At 38.0% G+C, this 21,616-nt stretch overlaps 1 protein-coding gene across 10 annotated transcripts in view; it reads right to left on the reverse strand.

The window, feature by feature from the left end:
• Positions 1–21,616, reverse strand: part of ASPH (aspartate beta-hydroxylase) — a 221,692-nt gene that overhangs the window by 119,456 nt on the left and 80,620 nt on the right. For 6 of the 10 annotated variants that reach the window (XR_010345529.1, XM_064384227.1, XM_064384225.1 and 3 more), the window contains 4 exons: positions 21,250–21,282; positions 17,027–17,068; positions 16,653–16,709; positions 12,106–12,150 (listed from right to left, as the gene is read on the reverse strand). Coding sequence is in view for 9 of the 10 variants with exons in the window: in XM_064384227.1 (XP_064240297.1) it covers positions 12,106–12,150; positions 16,653–16,709; positions 17,027–17,068; positions 21,250–21,282 (177 nt within the window). In the remaining variant the exon portion in view is untranslated. The remainder of the gene's footprint in view (positions 1–12,105; positions 12,151–16,652; positions 16,710–17,026; positions 17,069–21,249; positions 21,283–21,616) is intronic. The other 4 variants (XM_064384230.1, XM_064384226.1, XM_064384231.1 and 1 more) reach the window with 1 other exon arrangement.

A 21,616-nucleotide genomic window follows, 5' to 3' on the forward strand; every position in this document is an offset into this window, starting at 1 on the left:
ACCATTCAATACCATTCATTCAGCAAATATTAACTGAGCACCTAATAATGTCTGCCTGGCACCCTTGTAGTCATCCGAGATACAAAAATGAAGAAAGGCATCAAAAATCCCAGTCTTGACAGAGCTCCTTCTAGGGGGATCAGCAGTACCTGCAGGAACACTGCAACCCTCCACATCCCCCAGTCATTGTAGATGGCTAATGTGATTAGAAAAATGAAGTGTAAAATGCAAGTTTCTAACAGGACTAGATAGAACAGGTGGGCGCTGGTCATGAAAAGGAGTTTAGGGGTCTCCACACATCTTCCCACTCTTGGGAGGGAAATAAGGAAGGAGGAGTGGTTTGAACTGGTCACATTCTAAACAGAAGGGGAAGGTGTTGATCCCCATGTGGGAGGGCCCTGGCCAGGTCTCCCCATATCCTCTGGACTCATGTCCTCCCAGGAACGTGGTGAGTGAGTGTGGTTGGACAAGGGCCCAGAAACAAGGGCCATCTACTTTCTTCCACTCCCCATGCTGTATCTAAAAGGAGGTGGCATTTTGACCTAAGGCCTCACCCAGATCATTCCATGCCCCAGGGCAAAAGCCCTAATATTCTCATTCTTGTCCTCCTCTGTCCCTTACCTCACATCACAAGCTGAGTTCTGAGACTCATTCTGGATATGGAGAAAATACACAAAGGATACATTTTAGGTGCTACGATTTTGAGTGCTTAAATTTAGCTTAGGTAAAGGAGCTTTCTATGAGATTCAGCTTACCTCACCAGCATTCTGCCCAGATAATAATGAAGTGCTATTTTCCTTTATTCTCTGTACCTATGCTTCTCTGGGAGACCTCATATGAATCTCACTGTGCCAAAGAGGAAAATAACTTGAGCATGTATTGAACATGCCTGCCTTGAACATGCAGGCATTGTTCTTAGCGCTTAACACAGACTATCCCATTTAAACTTCGCATCATTCATAGGAGGTAGTTATAATTCTACAAGTAAGGCAACTGAAGCATAGAGAGGCTAAGGGAGCTTGTCCAGGGTTACAAAACAAACACCACCAATTTCAGAGACTATGCTCCATAAAACACTACTTTAATCACACTCTAAATCCCAGTAATGGGCAATTCATTAACTAAAGGAAGCTATATGCTCAGCCCACCCCCGAAAATTACAAAAGTACAAGCTCACATGTAACTCGTATTTAGTGTTTAAATATTTCTACTCAGAAAAAAGATGTTACACTACTCTTTACTTGTCTTAACGTTAATTTTTTCTCCTTTAAATATTACTTTATCAGAACAATAAAAGCCTTACTAAAAAGAATGAGATACTGATCTTTAAAAACTGTCATACCACCACTAAAGCAAATAGCTTTTGTGGATTCAGATACACTGTATCATGTTCCAGCCACTGTGCTAACCTGCCAGCTGAGCAGTTCTGGCTGGACTCAGCATATGTTCAAAGCGAATTTCCACCCAGGCCTGTTCATCCCTCTGGGTCCATTACCACATGGGCATCTGTTCGTTCCCTGCACTGGGACATGGGACTCTGCTCTCTCCCTAAGCGCCCACACTGACCAGTCCTCAAGCGACAGCTTTCCAGGCTCCTTTTCTCTCTACTAGCACTTTCGTAGCTCATGCTGTATAACATCAACTATTACTAGCTAGTTGCCTGTCTTCCTGCCCGCCCTTTGGCCTCCCTCCAATTGCTTCCTCCTCTCACCAGCTACCCGAGAGTTGCTCTGGATACTGGCATGTCATCACAGGCCAGCAGGCACTCCACCTCACTGACATCGCTTTGCTCACCAGCAGGTGGGAGTAATCCTTATCTGCTGAGAAGACTCAGCTCCCTGATAGGTGTGCGCAGGACTCAGCAGAGTGGGTGCATTCAATAAAAGTGGGTCTGCTTACCATTAGTGTTTATTTTTGTTGTTTCTTCTGGACATGCTGAAGCTGAAAACAACCTGTTCTAGAACCCCAGCAGCTTCTTCCTTATTTAGTTCTCCTTTTCTGTCCAGAGAATGAAGACTGGAAATGGAAAAGAAAAGAGAACTTTCCATACCCATCTCTGCTTTTCATCCACTCACAATGAATTTAATATCCTCCCCGTATTAAGTCATGTATAAAAGGTGGGGCAGTAGTTCTACTTTGTCTTCTGAGGAAGCTCCCAGTGGCTGTACTAATTTATACCCCACTAACAGTGCATGAGGGTTCCCCCTTCACATGCTCACCAGCATTCATTACTGCCTATCTTTTGGATAAAAGTCATTTTAACTAGGATGAGATGGTATCTTAAAGTAGTTTTGATTTGCATTTCCAATGATCAAGGATGTTAAGCACTTTTCTATATACCTGTTTGCCATCTGTACGTCTTCTTTAGAGAATTCAGATCTCTTGCCTATTTTAAAAATCAGATTATCAGATTTTCCCCCATGGAATTGTCTGAGCTCCTTACATATTCTGGTTATTAATCCCCTGACAGATGGGTAGTTTGCAAATATTTTGACTTATTCTGTGGGTTATCACTTCACTTTGTTGTTTCCTTTGCTGTGCAGAAGCTTTGTAACTTCATGTGATCCCATTTTAACGTTATTGCTTTGGTTGCCTGTGCTTTTGGGGTATTACTCAAGAAATCTTTGCCTAGACCAACAATCTGGACGTTCCCCTAATGCTTCCTCCCAGCAATCCCGCTGCTAGGTATATATCCAAAAGAAAAGAAATCAGTATATTGGAGAAATATCTGCACTCCCATGTTTATTGCAGCACTACTTACAATAGCCAAGCTTTGAAATCGAGTTAAGTGTCTGTCAGCAGATGAATGAAGAAAATGTGGTACATATATAATGGAGTACTAATCAGCCATAAAAAAGAATGAGATCCTGTCATTTCCAACAACATGGATGAAACTAGAAGTCATTACATTAAGTGAGATAAGCCAGGCACAGAAAGACTAATATCACATGTTCTTACTAATTTGTGGGTGCTAAAAACTAGAACAACTGAACTCATGGAGACAGAGGGGAGAAGGATGGTTACCAGAGTCTGGGAAGGGTAGTGGGAAGAGAGGGAAGCAGGAAGTGAAGATGGTTAATGGATACAAAAATATAGTTAGATACAATGAATAAGACCCAGTATTTCATAGCACAACAGGTTACTAGAGTCAACAATTATTTATTATACATTTTGTATGCCTGTATTGAAATATCTCACATAGTCAAATTTACACATCTACTATGTTCCCATAAAAATCAAACATTAGGGGAAAAAAGGTGGAGCAGGCTGTCCAGGGAATAATCAAAACTTCTAGGTAAAGGACAAAACCTACAAAGGATGGATGCAGGGGATATTTAATTTTAATCTTGCCCCCTGTCAATGTAGCATGATAGTAAATGTTAAATAAGCATTATCTGTTAGAAATACATTAACTGGCTGAAGGTATTCCTTAGTGATTTTAGTTAGCAAAAATGCTATAATCTCTTAAAATACCAGTAAGGACAAAATGAACTGACTTTATTATTTAACAAATTAAAAATACCTTATATTTCAAAAATAATGACAATACCGAGAATTCTTCTGTATTTTATTGCACTCAACATCTAATAGAAGACATTTACATTATTTTTAGAAAATCCATTGATATTGCACAATGGCACATATTTGTAAAGACAAGGCTTGTTAATTCAGATATTTGGAATGAAAAAATATTTAAAGTTAACCACAGCATAATGAATCCTCAATGTCCAGAGTTCTACAAAAATCCAGTAAAACTTATTTTACTTCATTCATCAGTTCTATGTTACTCCTAAGTTTCCCTATAAAAATATGGCTTTATAAAAAGTAGTGTTCTATAAGTCACAAAATGAAGAGCTTTCTTCTGAGAATCACCTCTGTATCACCAATATCACAGCTTTAGAAAATTATTGCTTTTCTTATTATCTTATTATTTCAGGCTTCACTATACATTGAGTACCCATGCAGAACTCACTACATAGTATAATAACTATTATCTATAGTGATAAAAATATAGAAATCTTTTATTTTAACCCTAAAAGCGGGGGGGGGGGGGAAGTCACCTTATCTTAATTAACAAAATCAAGAGCTACACCTAATACATCAATCAAACCACTTTTTATGGCTTTGCTTATAGCTGCTCATGATCCTTTCAAAATGACGTGGTAGCTACCTTCTTTTCTGACAAAGGATTATTTTCAACACAGCAATTATTTCTGAGCCCAAAATAAACCACATTAAATATAGAAGAAAATCTTCAGTGTAGAAAGAAAAAGGCTCATCGCTGTGAAATAGCAGCAGGTGTCGGGCTCTGTGAGCTTTTCACACACTCAATCAACCCAACTCGAGGCATTACTGAGATCATCTAGTAAAAGCACTGAGCGATCTCTAGTGCTGCAGGGGAATTACTTAATTAGCCAAAGGCAGAATAATTTTTAAGTTATGCACCACTAATTTATACAGATTTTCTAAAATTTAAACAAATGCTGAAGAGACTATAGCTATTATATGATCAATATGAGATCCCAACAAAGCATTTTTGCAGATAATAGTAGGCCATTCTTTTTCCTTGTGTCTTAACAAGGAATTTCAGCTTTCCCCTCTCATTTAAAAAAATAAATAAATGATAATTTAAAACTTTCATTGAAATAGTAATTTTTCTAATTAATCAGCTAAAAGCTACAAAAATTTCAAAACTGGAGTGTTAATCTGAATACTTGAAGCTAATGAAGAAATTTTTGATACAAGTATCAGTGCAGATATCTACAACTCAAACCTTCACAGCTAATGATGATCTCTGTTAGTGTTCTTAAGAGTGCTGACACAAAGTAGCATTAATAGCTTTTAAATCATGTTTAACACAGATCACACAAGTCAGTCCAACAGTTAGTGCTAATTACCAATAATATATGAAAACCCTGCCAACACAATTGCTGCTACATCATCAATATAATTATTACTACTGTCTGAAAAGCACATATAAATTCAGATAAGACTAAAAGCTATGTCACAAAAAGAAAAAAGAAATCCAATTGATCCACTAATGCTATCAAAAGGGACATGCAGGAATGTAACATTACATTTTTTAGAAACATGTGTTTCTAAAAAGAAAAAAAAATACACTAAAATGCCAGTGGACTATAATTCATTAAAAACATCTTTAGTGTTCCTTCCCAAAGATCTTGATCTGCTCAGTAATTGCTTCACAAGATCTATCACAGCCATCTTTTGGAGCGTATGGTTAGGCTGGTCCTCCTTTGGTGGTAGGGGCAGTCTTTTTGAAGCTTTAAGTATCTGCAAAAATAAGGGGAAATCTAAATTAAAGGACCAACCAGACACAGACTGTGAAACTGCTTCATTTTCATTCTACTTAAAAAAAAACTCACCAACAAAGTAATAGCTGTTTTTGGTGTTTGTTTTTAAGGACAGCTTGGTAACAGAATAGTCAACTACCAAAAGAAGCCCCTGGGGATGACTTGCAAGGCTGCTGATGAAAATCTGAGTTCTTTAGAGCACTTGAGAATTACAACTGAACTGAATAATCTCAATCTTTTAAGAAACACAGCATTAAATTTCTTTCTCCAATATTTTCACTCTATTAAAAAGAAAGCAAAATCTAGTATGGTATTTGAAAAATAAACACAAGAAGCAGTTTCAAGGATCAAATGGACACTATAAGCTGCATTTAAAATACATTACTTTAAAAGTTAAATTTAAAACATATTGATCACATAAATGGTTGACAATAAAAGCATATAAGTTTTTTTTATATATATAAGCTCTGGGGTACATGTGCAGAATGTGCTGGTTTGTTACATATGTATACACGTGCCATGGTGGTTTGCTGCATCCATCACTCCGTCATCTACATCAGGTATTTCTCCTAATGCTATCCCTCCCCTATCCCCCTACCCCCTGCTATCCCTCCCCTAGTCCCCCCATCCCCAGACAGGCCCTGGTGTGTGATGCTCCCCTCCCTGTGTCCATGCGTTTTCATTGCTCAACACCCACTTATGAGTGAGAACATGGGGTGTTTTTCTGTTCTTGTGTCAGTTTGCTGAGAATGATGGTTTCCAGAAAAGCATATAAGTATTTTAAAAGAAGTAAAATTCATTCCTATCCAACTTTTTACAATTTTTTTCATTCTAAACTTTAGTATCGGATTTGTTTTACTGCTGCAGCACTGCATTTGTATTACAATTAAAGTAGAAAAGAAGCTGGTGCACAGAAAGGCCCTGCAAAATCTTGATATGACTTCTAAAGCTGGATCCCAATATTTCCTTTCTTCCTCCCTCCTTTCCTACCAATTTCTATCTATCTATCTATATAGTGCAGCCAAAACTTTTTATATAAACGGAATTATTTGGTGGAACAACTAGACATTTTATGTATACCTTTACATATCCAATACAGATAAATGCTTATATTTCCCCAGAAAGACAGTACAAAAATATTTATAGCAGCTTTCTTCATAGTCAACAATTGAGAAAAAAAAAAACCCACTGTGTCCATCAACAGTAGGGTGGATTAAACTGTAGGTAACAGTTATGAATAAGAGCAAATGACTACACTTAACAAGGTGGATGAAACTCACAAACAAGATGTTGAACAGAAACAAGTCACAAAAACAAATGTGTGTGTTTATGGATCTATTAAATTCAAGAGCAGACAAAACTAATCACAGTGACGCTGGTCACAAGAGTGGTTACTTCTGGCTGGGGTATTACAGAGAGGTAGGAAGCGGGAGACGCTTCTGGGGTGCTAAAAGTTTTACATCTTTTTATCTTGATCTGAAGTAATGGGTACAAGTATATACACTTGGAAAAGTTCAACACTTGAGTACTTCCTCATGTGTAAATTAAACCCCAACAGAAAACATTTTTTAAAATGAATTTTACATTCTTTAGCATTCAACAATTTTCTGGACTTGGATTTGAGAGGAAGATACATTTTAGAAGTACCTCGGGAAAATGGAAAGTTGTTCAAAGTATAACAATGAGTATTCATAAAAAGGCAAATAAACGAAAAGTTCTACTGCAGTTTTGAACAATTCAGATAAATGTCTGAAGACCATTCAGAAGTGGTTCATTAAGGTGCAAACCCAACATCTCCAAAACCAGGCCTGTCATCTCTTCTGCTACTCTCCATTTCCTCCTGCCTTCTCTAGCACCATTAACGCTTTGCCATTCATTCACAAGGACTCAGGCCAGAAATGTAGGAACCTGGACTCCTCTCCCTCTCCCATCAAATTATTTCCAATTCCAGTTTCCATGACGTCAAGCACCTCTCCATTCATTCCACACAGCCAAGCTCCCACCACTTTTGGCTTAGCCTACGGTAGCTGCCCCTTACTAGTCTAAACCTCCTTGCTGGACTCTTTCCAAATTGAAATTCAATCATGTAAGTCCTCTGTCTGGATTTTTTCAGTGGCTTCTTGTCATTTTTAGGCACAGATCTAAACTTTGAGACAGGGTCTCACTCTGTCACCCAGGCTAAAGTGCAGTGGTGCGATCAAAGCTTAATGCAGCTTCGACCTCCTGGACTCAAAGGATCCTTCCACCTCAGCCTCCTGAGTAGCTGAGACTACAGACACATGACACCAAGGCTGGCTTTTTTTTTTTTGTTGTAGATTTGGGATTACCCAGGCTGGTCTCAAACTCCTGAGCTCAAGCAATCCTCCCACCTCTGCATCCCAAAGTGCTGGCATTACAGGCATGAACCACTGTGCCCAGCAGATCAAAACTTTCAAACATAGTATATAAGATCCTCTGAGAAGAGACACTTGACTACTTTTCCCCTGTCCGGCACGGTGTCATGGCTTTTGTGCTTTGTAAGCTCTAGCTTCCTCTGCTCTCCTCCTGCCAGCTCCTGGAGCTTTTATCAGCACCTCAAAACAGCTAAAACTAGCACAAGGACATCTGGGAGGCTAACCTCATTCTCTATCCCATCCCTCTGAAGCTGGGTGAGTTATATTTCCTTCTGTATGTTGCTGTGTACAGCTCTGACACATTAATTGTACTTATTTTACTCCACCGTGTATTCACAGGACTGTGAACCAAGCCAGCACAACACTGGCAATCATGTGTCTTCACTGGCCAGCACAGAGCCTATACCACAGCAGTGGCTCAATATATATTTCTTGAATAAATGATCAATAACAACAATATATATATAAAGCACTTATGGAACATTTGCTACTAAGAATATAAAGTCAATTTCTACTCTTGCCTCAGACCTCTGGTGTTGCTATCCTAAAACTGGTTATAGGCCTCATGGATCAATGTTAAAAAATGCTGGGTGATGGGGAGGCCTGAGTGAAAGGTCTGGATGGATGCAACAGAGTGAAACCATTACCGCAGCTACAATACCCAGCAGTGGATGAGCTGCAAGTGGTATCTCCGTTTTCAAAGGGAGGAGCAGCAGAACTGCCCGGAAACCATGATGTCCACATATTTCCATTCTGAGTAACATGATTACACAAAACATAAACTAACTTTTACAATTCTTTTCTGGCATGGTATAACAGAAAAACAGTTAATAGACTCAGTCATATGATCTAACATATTGTTTGAGAGGAAATTTTACTCCAATGAGCTTTCATAAGTAATTCCTTCATAAGTCTTTCAATTTGTGTTGTGTATATTTATGCTGTCACATTGCTACAAATATGCTGTATGATTTCAAGTAAAAATATAAGTTTGAGGAGAAAGGTGAAAACCTGCTAATGGATAAGAAATTCCAAAATCAATCTTAAAAACCTAACATTCAAACTGATTGGCCTGTAGTATCAGAAAAATCAAATCTTAGGCTTGAGCTTCTACAGGCTCACCAAGAATCCACCTGCACAGCACTTATAAATTTATAATATGCAAGAAAGAAGGCAAGATGCCTTAAGAGTAAGACTTAAGACTTACAGAAAATAAGAAAGCCAAGCGCAATGGTCAAAAATACAGTTACATGTCACGTAGCAATGTTTGGATAGACCAAATATACAATGGTGGTCCCATTCGATAATGAAAAGCCCTATTGCTTGGCTGCATCTTAGCTTTCATAACGTCCCACCACAACATATTACTCGTGTGTGATGATGATGCTGGTGTAAACAAATCTATGGCACTGCGAGTTGTATTAAACCATAGCCTATACGATTATGCACAATACATAATACATGACAATGATAATAAAGGACTATGTTATTCGTTTTACTCTCCTATACTCTTATGGTTCTTTTAGACTACACTCTTATTTTTAAAAAAGTTAAATGTAAAACAGCCCTAGGCAGGTCCTTCTGAAGATATCCCAGAAGAAGTCATTGTTATCACAGGAGACGACAGCTCTATGCCTCTTATACACCTGAAGACCTTTCAGTGTGACAAGACGTGGAGGTGGAAGACAGTGATATTGATAATCCTGACCCTGTGCAGGCCTAGGCTGATATGTCTGTGTCTTAGTTTTTAACGAAAAAGTTGAAAAAGTGAAAAAAAAATAAAATAAAAAATGCTTATAAAATAAGGATATATAAATATTTTTGTATGGAGGTATATGTTTGTGTTTTAAACTAATTTTTAGTAGAAAATCATCAAAAAGATTTTAAAAATTAGGTTTACAAAGTTAAAAAGTTACCGTAAGCCAAGGTTAATTTATTATTAAAGAAAAATTTTAATAAATTTAGTGTCATTCAAGTATACAGCGTTTATAGTCTACAGTAGGGTACAATAATGTCCTAGGCTTTCACATTCACTCACCACTCCCTTGCTGACTCACCCAGAGCAAATTCCAGGTCTGTAAGCTCTACTCATGAAGTGTCCTATACAGGTATATCTTTTAATTTAATCTTTTATACCGTATTTTTTTTTACCATACTTTGTCTATGTTTAGATATGTTTTCATATACAAATACTTACCATTGCACTATAACTGCATACAGTATTCAGTACAGTAACATGCTGTACAGGTTTGTAGTCTAGAAGCAATTGCTGTATCATATAGCCTAGAAGTATAGTAGGGTACTCTATGACATTCATACAAAGACAAAATCACCTAACGACACATTCTCAGTCTGTATCCCTGCCATTAAGTTGACACATGACTGTATTGCCGACTCTTAGCCTTACATCCTCTTCTGGCAAGGTCAAACTACAACAACACAGTGGATCACTCAAATTTTTATGATACCAAGTTATAGGTTACAACTTCTCTATCAGTTCTTTCAGAATTTAGCTTCTCTTAATCTTGTTTGGAGATTCTAGTGGGGAACACAGCTACTCATATACCCTTGACTGATGACCAGTCCTCCTCTATCGGGGATGGTCGTCCTCTTCAACCAAGCGTGCAGCTTTGGGAGGGATGCTCATGGAATAGTGAGGGAGGAAGGGGGCACCTGCCTAGCCAGCCAGATCAACTGAATCAACCTTGGCGATGAATGGGGTGACAGATGTCACTGCCTGATGGTCCTCACATGCAGAGTTTAGCTTCTCTTGATCTACCTCTAAGATCAGGCTAATTAATTACTAAGCAATAGTCACAGCCACCACTTACTGGGAGCTTACGTCGGGAACTATGTGTATTAATCAAATCTTCACTTGTATATGCTTTGGTTCTTAAATATCTAAAAAAAAGCACCTTATTCTACCACCTCAGACACTTGGTGTTTCATATTTACATTCCAAATAAACTATTGGGTTCAGTTATAAAATGTGAAAATAAAAGTTTAGAAGTTTTTGGTCTGAAAAATATTATCTTTTCTATCTTTACAAAAACCAGATCAGTATTTTAAAATATGAACTATAACCAGAAATATATTAATGTTGTTGAAACATTATTTTAGGAATATAAAATAATTTTCTTAGAGGCATGGAATAGTAATCAAAATGCTAATTCTGTAACTGGTCCTGCCTCTTCAATAGAAACAGGGTTCTCTGTGAAGCATCATTCAAAAATGAAAAGGAAATCAGCAGAAGCAGGACATACATATCAGCTGGCCTTGCCCTGTCCAAGTTTTTTAAACACAAATATACACTGCCTAGCAGTCATCATGTAAAAGGTCAATTTCTCCATGGACTCCTTTTCTCATCCATATTATAATACTAACAATTCCATTCTCTTAATCAAGTATTTGTTTCTGCATATTATTATTATTAATGTACATGGCAAGACAACTATCAAAACCTAAGGCATTCCATATATAACTAAATATATTCTTCAATTATTTTATTGTTCTTTTTTAATATTAAAGAAATTTGAAATTTAGTATTTAATAAATTTTGGCAGGCACAATTATTTCTACCAAAATCAGTAACAGGAATGCACATCACTGCTACAAAATTCATGTTAAAATGTAGAAAATACAAGTAAAGGTTGAACAAATAAATATGACACAAAAATAAAATGCAGAAATGAGAAGAAATACACTTGGGAAAGAGGCAGGATTTTCCAAATCCTCTCTGATAGAACATTCTTTCCCACTATGAGAATGGGAGGTTTATAAACTCACTTCTGGTTGCAGAAATAGTTTATGTCATCTCTAAAATGCATTTGAAACCATAGGCCTTGGTGGAAATGCTGTTCCCATTCCTTGTATTCAATGCTGACAAGAGAGGTCAGGTGGAGGAAAAGTAGAGAAAAACAGAGAAAAGGGTGTAATGCAGTGAGCTAAAAGGAAACACCCTGCGGGGACTGAAAAGCACCGGGCAGCCTGGACTGCCACAAAGCACTGAAGATGCTCTCAGGAGAGATGGAGAATGGGGGAGGAAAAGGAGTAATGTCACAATTTATCCACTATTCAACCTTCATCCTAAGGTAATTCTGATTCCACATCATCCATCAAATGGCCTGTCAATCAAAGAGGAAAACTAAAAAACACTAACTTCTACTACTACCACCATCTATAATGGCAAAATCGTATGATCATTAACACTCCTCAAATTCTAGCTCAGCAACCATTACTTTGGTTAAACTGATCAAAACACAGAAAATTTTAAAATTAAGATACGGTTAATCTCTCTCAAAATATTTATCCTTCGTAGATTCATTATAAAACTTTTGGTAATATTAACAGAATTTATAAAAATAACAAAAGAGGAAAATACAACATATAAAATGTCATACCTGGTGGTACTTCCTGTTGTTCTTCCACAGGAGGAATGCTTACTTCTAAAATAAATTTAAAAAGTTATAATCTGTTACATATTGCTGATCAGTGTTTAAAATATGCATTGCCAGATTTAAGTAATGATGACACTTTTCATAGACTAAAAAAAAATTCAATTGAAATTACCATAAAAACATTAGGCTTTTACACTCTCATAACAAAGAACGATCAGCTACAACTTAGCAAAATGTTGTGCATTTCTCAACAGTTCAGCACAGTAGGTTTTATAGTACCTGCCTAACTTCAAACTCCATTGCCCAGCAAAGGAGCTATGGACTAAAACCTATGCTTTCACCACAATTTTGCATCAGATTTGATAACAGAGCTGTGGAAAGACACTTAAAGCATCTTGTTTCTTCTTTAATATCAAACACTATCCTTCATGAAGTTGTTTTAGAAAACTAACATTCAAGGTAATATATTCTAAGACTAGTCAAAGATGTGGATGTGAACATTTAATATCTTGTCTTTTTTCTTGATTTCTTCAATGTAATTACAACTAAAGAGATGGTAGATGTCCCCACTCAATGATTTAAAGACATAATGAACTGATTTGCTCCATGAAATTACATCACATATTAATATCTTCAAACCTAGCAACCCATTTAATGTTACCTTAACCTAGTAATAAGATTATGTCAACATTCTTTTTGGTCCTTAAGAATGGTTAACAGTCTTTGGCCAAAAGAAAGAATTTTTAATAGCATTTTCTAAAATAGAAAACATTTATGGAGCTATTTTAATCATTTTTTGTCTTGCATTAACTTGATTCTAATTATAAAAGTGACACATGCTCAAACCAGAATATCTGGAAATATTTTACATAAAAGGTAGTTGAAAACAGCAACAAAAATCACACCTATTCCCACTAACCACTGTTAGTATCTGGCAATATTTCCTTCTTATAACGGCAGTACAGTGACTATTGAATAGCTATGTTGTGACTGACTTTTAATAGGTTTGCCTGTTTATTCTGTCCTTGATTATTTGGAGACGTATTAACAGTTTATCAACTTTGCCAATATTTTTCTCAGAATTTCTTTTGTTATTCTAGGCTCAAAATATTGTACATCATAAAGTATTGGTTGCTGCTTTTGTTATTTCCATCACTGATGTTATACTAAGAAAGCCCTATTATTAGTATTTCAAGTTAAATTTTCATCCAAATTTATTACAAAAAATATGCATTCAACAAACTCAAATGAAATTTATTCTGGTATATGATGTAATAACCTGATTTCTAAAAAGTAAACGGTGAATTAATTTTATCAGCACAATCTGGGTTACCTATTTACATAGCCTACTTTTCCTTACTTCAGGTCTTTTTGAACCCACTTCATTCTGTATGGCTTTCACTTCCCCTAATTTACTCAAATGGCTTTGGGTAAGATCATCCACAATCTCCATGTGGCTGAATGCAACTGATATTTCTCAGTCCTGAAATTCCTGGGCCACTCAGCAACAGCATGAAACGTATTCTTATTTTTCCTTCTCTACTCTTCACTGGTTTTCCCCCTCAAACAATGGCTATTCACCTTCCATCCAACCTCACAATATTGGATTCTCAGAGCTCAGTCCTGGGCATGCCAATCTATCTTCACTCACCTCCAAAATGATCACATCAGTTTCCATGGATTTAATACCATCTCCATGATGATGGCTCCCAAATGTTTATATTCATCTTAGAACTCACCCAACTAGGGCTGGGCACAGTGGCTCACGCCTGCAATCCCAGCACTTGGGGAGGCCGAGGCGGGTGGATCACAAGGTCAAGAGATCGAGACCATCCTGGCCAACATGGTGAAACTCTGTCTCTACTAAAAATACAAAAAAATTAGCCAGGTGTGGCGGCACATGCCTGTAATCTCAGCTACTTGGGAGGCTGAGACAGGAGAATCGCTTGAACCCAGGAGGGGGAGGTTGTGGTGAGCCGAGAATGCGCCATTGCACTCCAGCCTGAGCAACAAGAGCGAAACTTCGTCTCAAAATAAAAAAAAATTAAAAAAACTCACCCAACTAGTTCAGAATGGTATATCCGACACCCCATTTGACACTTCCACTTGGATATCTCACGTAACTCCCACAGTTAAAATGTCTGATCTGGAGCCTTTTATTTTCTCCTCTAAAACAGTTTCTTCTATAAGGTTGATGCAAAAGCAATTGTGGGTTTTGCTGTTACTTTTGCGCCAACCTAATACATTCTATTAATAATTTTCTTCTCTATAAATGGCCCTATCATCTAATAGTTCCTTAAATTAAGTAATAAATACTTAAACCAAGTAAACTCTTTATTCCCCATCTTTGCTTCACAACCATCAGAAAGGTCAATTAATTTTAATTCTAAAATATATCTCAAGTTCAACACTTTCCCCTCCATTCCCACTGCCATGATCTTATTTTAGGCTACCACAATCACTTCCTTGGATTAGTACACAATAATTTCCTAACAGTGTGGCTCCCTCTGCTTTCATTCTTGCTCCATTAAATCTATTTTCTAACTAGAAGTGAAAGCAATTCACTTTTACATATAAAACAAAAATCAGATTATGCTCTATCTTGTTTAAGCATTTACATAATTCACATGTACCTAGAATATAATCCAAAACCGTAGTAGGCCTTGCAAAGCCCTGACTGATGTGTACCTATCTCTTTTTTGCTTAAGCCAGTTTGAGTTTGGTTTTCTATTATCTGCAACTGAAAGTAACTAGTGACACTGATGGAGAATAACACAAGGGTTTAAATACAGGGCTGATACTTTTGGACAGATCATCCTAATGGCATGTGAAAGATGGATTTGAAGAGGACAAGTACAGAGTCAAGATGTCTAGCTAGCAGGCTACTGCTGTTATCTAGGAAGATGAGAAGGGGCTGAGCCAGACAAGAGGCTATACACAAGTTATAAAAAATGTATTTGAGAAATGTTTAGGGAGTCTATCAACAGGTCTTTGGATTAGTTATAGAGACAGAGGGAGAGGAGGACTCAAAAACAAGTTCCATGTTTCTGGTATAATCCAAGTATATATTGAAACAACCAGCCAAGATAAGAGGAGATAGGGAAAATGAGGTTGGCGTGTGTGAGAGGTAAGCTCCCCTCACTGTCCACTCAGGCAATGCAGGAGCCCACCACAGAAGCTGCAGGGTGGGCGGCAGGTGGACAGCTGGGTGTCCCACTGCCTAGGACAGGAAACTCCCTTAGCAGTCTCTGCTACTCCTCTACCAACACATCAAAACAATGAAAAGTATTAGGAAAAAAACATTTCTAAACCAAGAAAGGTAGAGTCAAATTGCATACTGTGATGTTAGTTATTTTCTATAAACATATGTGGGGTGGGTTGGAGAAAGTTCTCCCTGGAGATTATGGGTTTCCATCTTCTGATTCTCACCAAATAAACGTATAGACTCAGCAATATTCTTCAGAACATTAACATTCCTCATAGAGAATGGAGTCACAGAAGGTGGGAAAAAAATCTCAACTCAATCTAGTACACAAGGGCCCACAGCACCTGTACAGGGGTCTCTCCCAGCAGCTAAGTGAACACAGAGAGCAGTTTTAGCCTCCCCCATTCCCTCATACCTATCTCCCCCCATTTCAGTCAACTGCACCATTCCATTTTCCATTCTGCCTAACCAAGCTCAAAAACAGTAACACTTAATCTGAAAGATGACAATCAGCTGCCCCTAAATGAATTTTAAGAGTAATTGTATGAACAAAATTCTCCGTTACATGCTCCCCCTGGCAACTTATGGTTGTTAGAGCAGACACTCCCATACCCCTATAACTTCACACCCCCACGCAGAGTCACCCACGGGTCCCAGTCCTGGGTTGAATATCCCCTTGGTCACTTACAGCTATGGAACCTAGGGCTAGCCAGTCACCTGATCTCACTCCAGCTTCAGGCCTTCATTTGCAAAATAAGTATAAAGATTTTTGCCCTCCCTCTTTCTCAGTGTCTACTACGAGGAGCAACTGAAATGATACGTGTGAAAGAACTCTGTAAACCGCTAAGAAACATATTTAAATCTAAGTTGTACTGAAGCGCCACCGTTTAACATATGCAATTATTTTTATTTTTCAGAACCATCCCTTCAGTTCCCCCCCACCAAAAAAAAAAAAAAAAAATTTGTTTTTTTTCCAGCTGAATCATGACATAAAGGACCCATCTTTCAACCCATCTCTGCCCATAGCTATGCCCTTTTCACCAGATCACCCCTTGGGGTGGCCACCTGCTCCTACTCAAGGTAGCCCTCCACACCCTCATCAATTGTTTGCTGTTACAGTATATCCTTGTACTTCTCATAATCCTTAATTCCTTTATTTATCATCTGTTTGGCCAGTGGAAGGCCAGTCCCAGTGAAAACAGGACTCTGTCTGGCTTCTTCCCTCTTGTACTCCTAGCTCCTGAGCACTGTATAGACAGCAAGTAGGAAATGCTCGATAAACACAGGAATAAACAAACATAATTCTCATACGGAAGGTAAAACCGTTGCCATAAATTTAACTTACCTTCTACAATTACCTTTGAATCTTCTACAGCATTATCCTCAGGGGGAACTGTTACTTCTAAAATAAACAATAAAATCAGAATTCATTACATGTTACTGATCAGTGACACATCTTACATTCACTTACCTTCACTCAGATTCCTAAATTAACTCATGCCCACTCAGATAGCTAAATTTGACTTTAAACGGGGTCTTCTGATGGATAATATTTATACTAGAATATTAACTTTAATTTCGATACTCAATTATTTTCTTACTGACTTGAAAATGTCTTGCATTTTTACTACACTCATTCTTTGTTCCACAAGTAAGAGAGACAACAAAATACAGGGGGAGCTGACTTGCAGAAAACATCTGCTTACAGAAAAAACTTACCTGTGATTTCTACACCTTCATTTTCTGGAGGTTCATAGACTACTAAAAAAAAAAAGAAGAAGAAAGAAAAATCCTTTAACTTTCATTATAACACAAAAACTGACAACATGCTTCAAGGGCAGAGACAATGCCTTACACATCTTTGAACCTACACAGTTTAGTCACTGGGAAACAGCCCACTAGAGAGTAGGGTGGAGATGAGTTTGGTCCAAAGTAAAACAAGTCTGGATTCTAATTCCAGGGCAGCCACTTACTACCTTTTAAAAATTTTCTTCACATCTTTGGTGGAGGTTTTGAATTAGCAGAAGCTGTACCCTGCAAATCAACTGGATTCTGGTATTCATGGGCAGATTCCCTGCTTTGTTTAGGAAACAATTCTCAGACCTCTAACCTGGGGCCAAATGTCTCTACTGCCAGCCCCTGAGAATGAAGGGTTCCCCACCCTAACAAGGGTGCACCACCCTTGCCTCCCTCATTGGCTGGCATGAGGCTCAGTACTTCTACTCTGCTGCAAGGAAGTCTCATCTCCACGCAGGCCTCTCCAGGGCCCAGTGGATCATAGCTTCCTTGGTCAACCTGATCTTCCAAAATACCTCCAATTTTCTGACACACTACAAGCAAACATCCTTCTTTTTCCCAGCATGGTTATAAGTTCATTCTTTCCTATTCATTTAATAAAGAAAAACTATTGAGTGCCTACTGTCTTTCAGACATTCTCAGTATTGGGGTACAGCAGGGAACAATGTTTAACGTGTTTTGTCCTTTTGCTGGATTTGCAAGAGAAAGGAGCAGTGAATGTGTGCTCATTGTATCACCCTGAGCAGCGTCAGCATTTAAACATGCTCTAGCCTCTAAGGACCTAAAAAAGCAACACCACTTTCTTAAGCTTGCTTCCCCCTCACGCTCTCTTTCTTCCATTGCACAATCTAATTTCTTCAGAGTCATTCACATCTCATGGCTCATCTCTTCCGCTCCCCTCCTCAACTCATGGCCACCGGTCTTCTGGACCCTGACCCCTACCCCTGAACAGGCTCCTGCTGAGACCCGTTCCTCCGCCAGTACCTCATTTGATCTGATGGACACTCACCTGCCTCACTGTATTTGGCGACATCATTCTTCTCCAAACACCATTGCCCCTGGACTTCAGGGTGATCCTACTCTCCCATTTGGTCTTTCATTTCTCCCCCTCAATCTTCTTTTTCACTTCATCTTTTTCTTGGCAGTTATTAAATGTTGGATTTCTTCAAAGTCCAGCCATAGGACCGCCTCATGTCTCCCTCTATCCACTCTCCTTGAGCTTGGTCCTGATGTCCATGTAACTACTCTGATGATTCCCACACTCACAATCATGAAGCAGACTTCTCTTCTGAGAGTCAAACACCACCACATGGCTCATTTGATCTCTCCTCTTGGATGCCTCAGACAAATCTCACTATCACCACTTATAGAACTGGACTCATGAGCCCCTGCCCTGTTCCCTGTCTCCAGTCTCTCCCGTGTTAGGAGAAGAACACCCGCTGCCATCAGGCTGCACAAGCAGAAGAGTGGGTGTGGCTCTTGGCACCTTGTTGTCTCCCCCCAGCTACACCCATGCATCGAGACCTGCCAATTTTACCTTCTAAGTGTTTCTCAACTTTGCCCACTTCTCTCCTCCAACACTACCACCACCCTGGTTTAAACTATCATCTCATCTCTGTCCTATCCATCTACTGAAACAGTTCCAAGTAAGGCCACTGGTGAAGCCATAGCAGTGCCAGATGAGGGCAGGTTTTCAGCACTCATCTCACATGGCTCTCAGTAGCACAGTGCACCACTGAACATCCCTTTCTTGAAACTCATCTCCTCTGGTTCCTTATCAGGCAGAGAGAGATGTGATGCAGGGAAAGACCCGATTTGGATGATTACAGCCAACCTACCTGTTCTCCCTGTATTGACTCTTGTCTCTCCAGTCTGTTTGTTGCATACCAGACCAATCAATCTTTTCAAAATGACTTTGCAGTGCTCGAAGGTGAAGAATGAACGTCCGTGGCCTCACCTACAGGCATCCTCTGAACCCAGCCCATGTCATCACCTCAGCCTTACGCTTGCAAGTTCACGTCAGAGACCTCATACGACTCTCCAGCCACCTTTCCCCTTGCCTTGTCAATTGCTCCCACCTTCAGCTCAAACTTCAGGAAGGCCTCACCTCACCCACAAACTAGGTACCTTATTATATATTCTTGTTACCACTGTACTTGTCCTTCCCAGCACTTATCACAACTGGGAATAAAAACTACATTGCAATTACTTGTTTAATTTCTACTCCCCTGCTAAAATATAAGATCCATGAGAACAGGAACCATGTGTGTATTCTTCACTAGAAACTGCTCCAGTGTCCTATGTTTTGGACAGAAGACACTAAATAATATAAGAATAAATAAGTCAATTACATGGTAAGACCATAATGTCACTTCCCAGGTTTGTCCAACGTAGCCTCGAATGATTCCTAGGTTATCTTTGATGTGGAAGCAGGTTCCTGCTATAATTCTATCAAACTGTATGTTCTGGAGTTTGGGAGTTTAATACAGAATATATTCTATTCTCCCACTGAAATCTCACCCTACTTACAGCTTCACTTACATGACAGTTACTTGGTTTCACTACTCTGATTACTGAATTTTAACAAAGGTATTGTTTTAGCATATAGTAAATAATACTCTGTTCAATTAGATCTATTTGTTTGAAACAGTTTATGTTCTATTTTGGCAAAGAAATCCAAAGTAGCTTACCCAATCTTGTTGATCCCTTAGGTCATATTTACTGCCTTCTGTTAACATTTTAAATTACTCTTATTATGATACTCTGCCTATGAAAATATATAATATTCTTTGTGCATAGAATCTAATTTTATACTTCTTACAAGTTTGACTTTAAATTCCTCTAGATTTAGTCTGCAAAGTGCATTCCAAATATGTCCTTATAGTATATGTTTTAAAACATTATAATGATCAATAGAAATGAGCAAAATATCTCAAATTCCATCATTACATGCAACTTGTATTTCTCAATTCCTATTTTCTCTTTCAAATTAAAGATTGGAAAGAAAATCTAAGCGTAATCTCAAGACCAAATTATTCCCCCAGCTTCCTCCCTGCCCCAAATCTTCCTGTGAACACATCAGGTTCAAATTCTTTAACTTTTCATAAAAATTGTCAGTACCGAAAGATACAACCTAGGATTTTTCCCACGGCGTCACTCATATCCCATTAGAAATAGCCACTATGACGATAAACTTGGTAGGGTCTCAAGTCTTAAATCATTATATAAATATGACTCATATTTATAAAAATTCCTAATTTTCTTCAATTGTGATTCACTATCTATGATGACACTATAAATTCCTTGAAAGTAGGGATCCTATGTTATTCATATTTGAATTCCAAGCCCTAAAACTATCTAGAACACAGAAAGTTCTCCATATCCACCAACTCAATTATGATGTATTTCTTCATGTTTCTGGCTTTACATGTAAAGTTATACCTAATTGACTTCTCTCTTTCTACATAATCATCTTTGAGGATAATGGAATAAAAAGGATTTATTATTGGCTCTATTACTTCTTAGTCATACATTCTTGGGCAGCTTATTTATAATGTCTGAACTTTACTTCTCTCCTCCAGGAAGCAGGGAAAATAAAATCTACTTCATGGAGTTCGACACAATAGTCCATGCAATGCTTGGACACAAGAGAAGGGAGGTACAGGCCTACACTGAATCAGATGCTGCTGATGCCACAAATTTGCCAGAACTGTTTTCTCTATGCTGCCTTTAAGCCTAGAACCCAGTGCTTCTTGACCTTCCCCAAGAGGACAAATCAGTCACCTTTGAGAGTGGAATTAATTTGTAGAAGCAGCTAAAGTAATTACCTCTGGTTAAAGTAGTTGTTCATGCATACTTTTGTTAAGAGAGAGACAACTATAAATTACCGAGATTGGTTTTCTTGAATGACTGTAACTGTCTCTAAGGCAACTTGTAAAGAATTTAAGAAATTATTTAGGCAATGGCAGAAGCAGTGGAATGGGTAAACAGTCTCCCCACGTAAATTCTTTGAACAATACCATTCATTTGGATGTTTTAAATTGCAATGTTTATAGTTAAAAACATAATATTCCCTATTTTATAGTCAAACTATAGATATATTTTAAAACAAGTAGGTGGCTTAAGGTTAGAAATAATTTGCAAACCTTGTTCCTCATAGATTTGGTATGTTACGTCATCTGAAAAAAAGAGAATAAAAGCAAAATAAGTATTATATGAGTCATTCTATACAACTGTTTAGTTAAAACAAAAAAAACCTATTTAATTGTAAACATTATTTCTCCAAATATTAATGTTTGCAGAGTCAATAATAAATGCCTCTGCCCAAAAGCAGTTAAAGGGCAGGTAAATTATTTTCATTAAAATTTCTCAAATTGGCATAGAGGAATTTGATACACAAAAGCAGCATTAAAATTTGGCATTCTTTTTTTGTTATGGAGGTGATGTTAGTTGATGAGGTGAAATATGAAAGCCTGATATCCTTCTAACAGTCTAACTTTGTTATAAAACCAA

The sequence above is a fragment of the Aotus nancymaae genome, unplaced genomic scaffold (genome assembly GCF_030222135.1).
Source record: "Aotus nancymaae isolate 86718 unplaced genomic scaffold, 86718_ANA_hifiasm-v0.15.2.pri h1tg000036l, whole genome shotgun sequence".
Taxonomy (NCBI): domain Eukaryota; kingdom Metazoa; phylum Chordata; class Mammalia; order Primates; family Aotidae; genus Aotus; species Aotus nancymaae.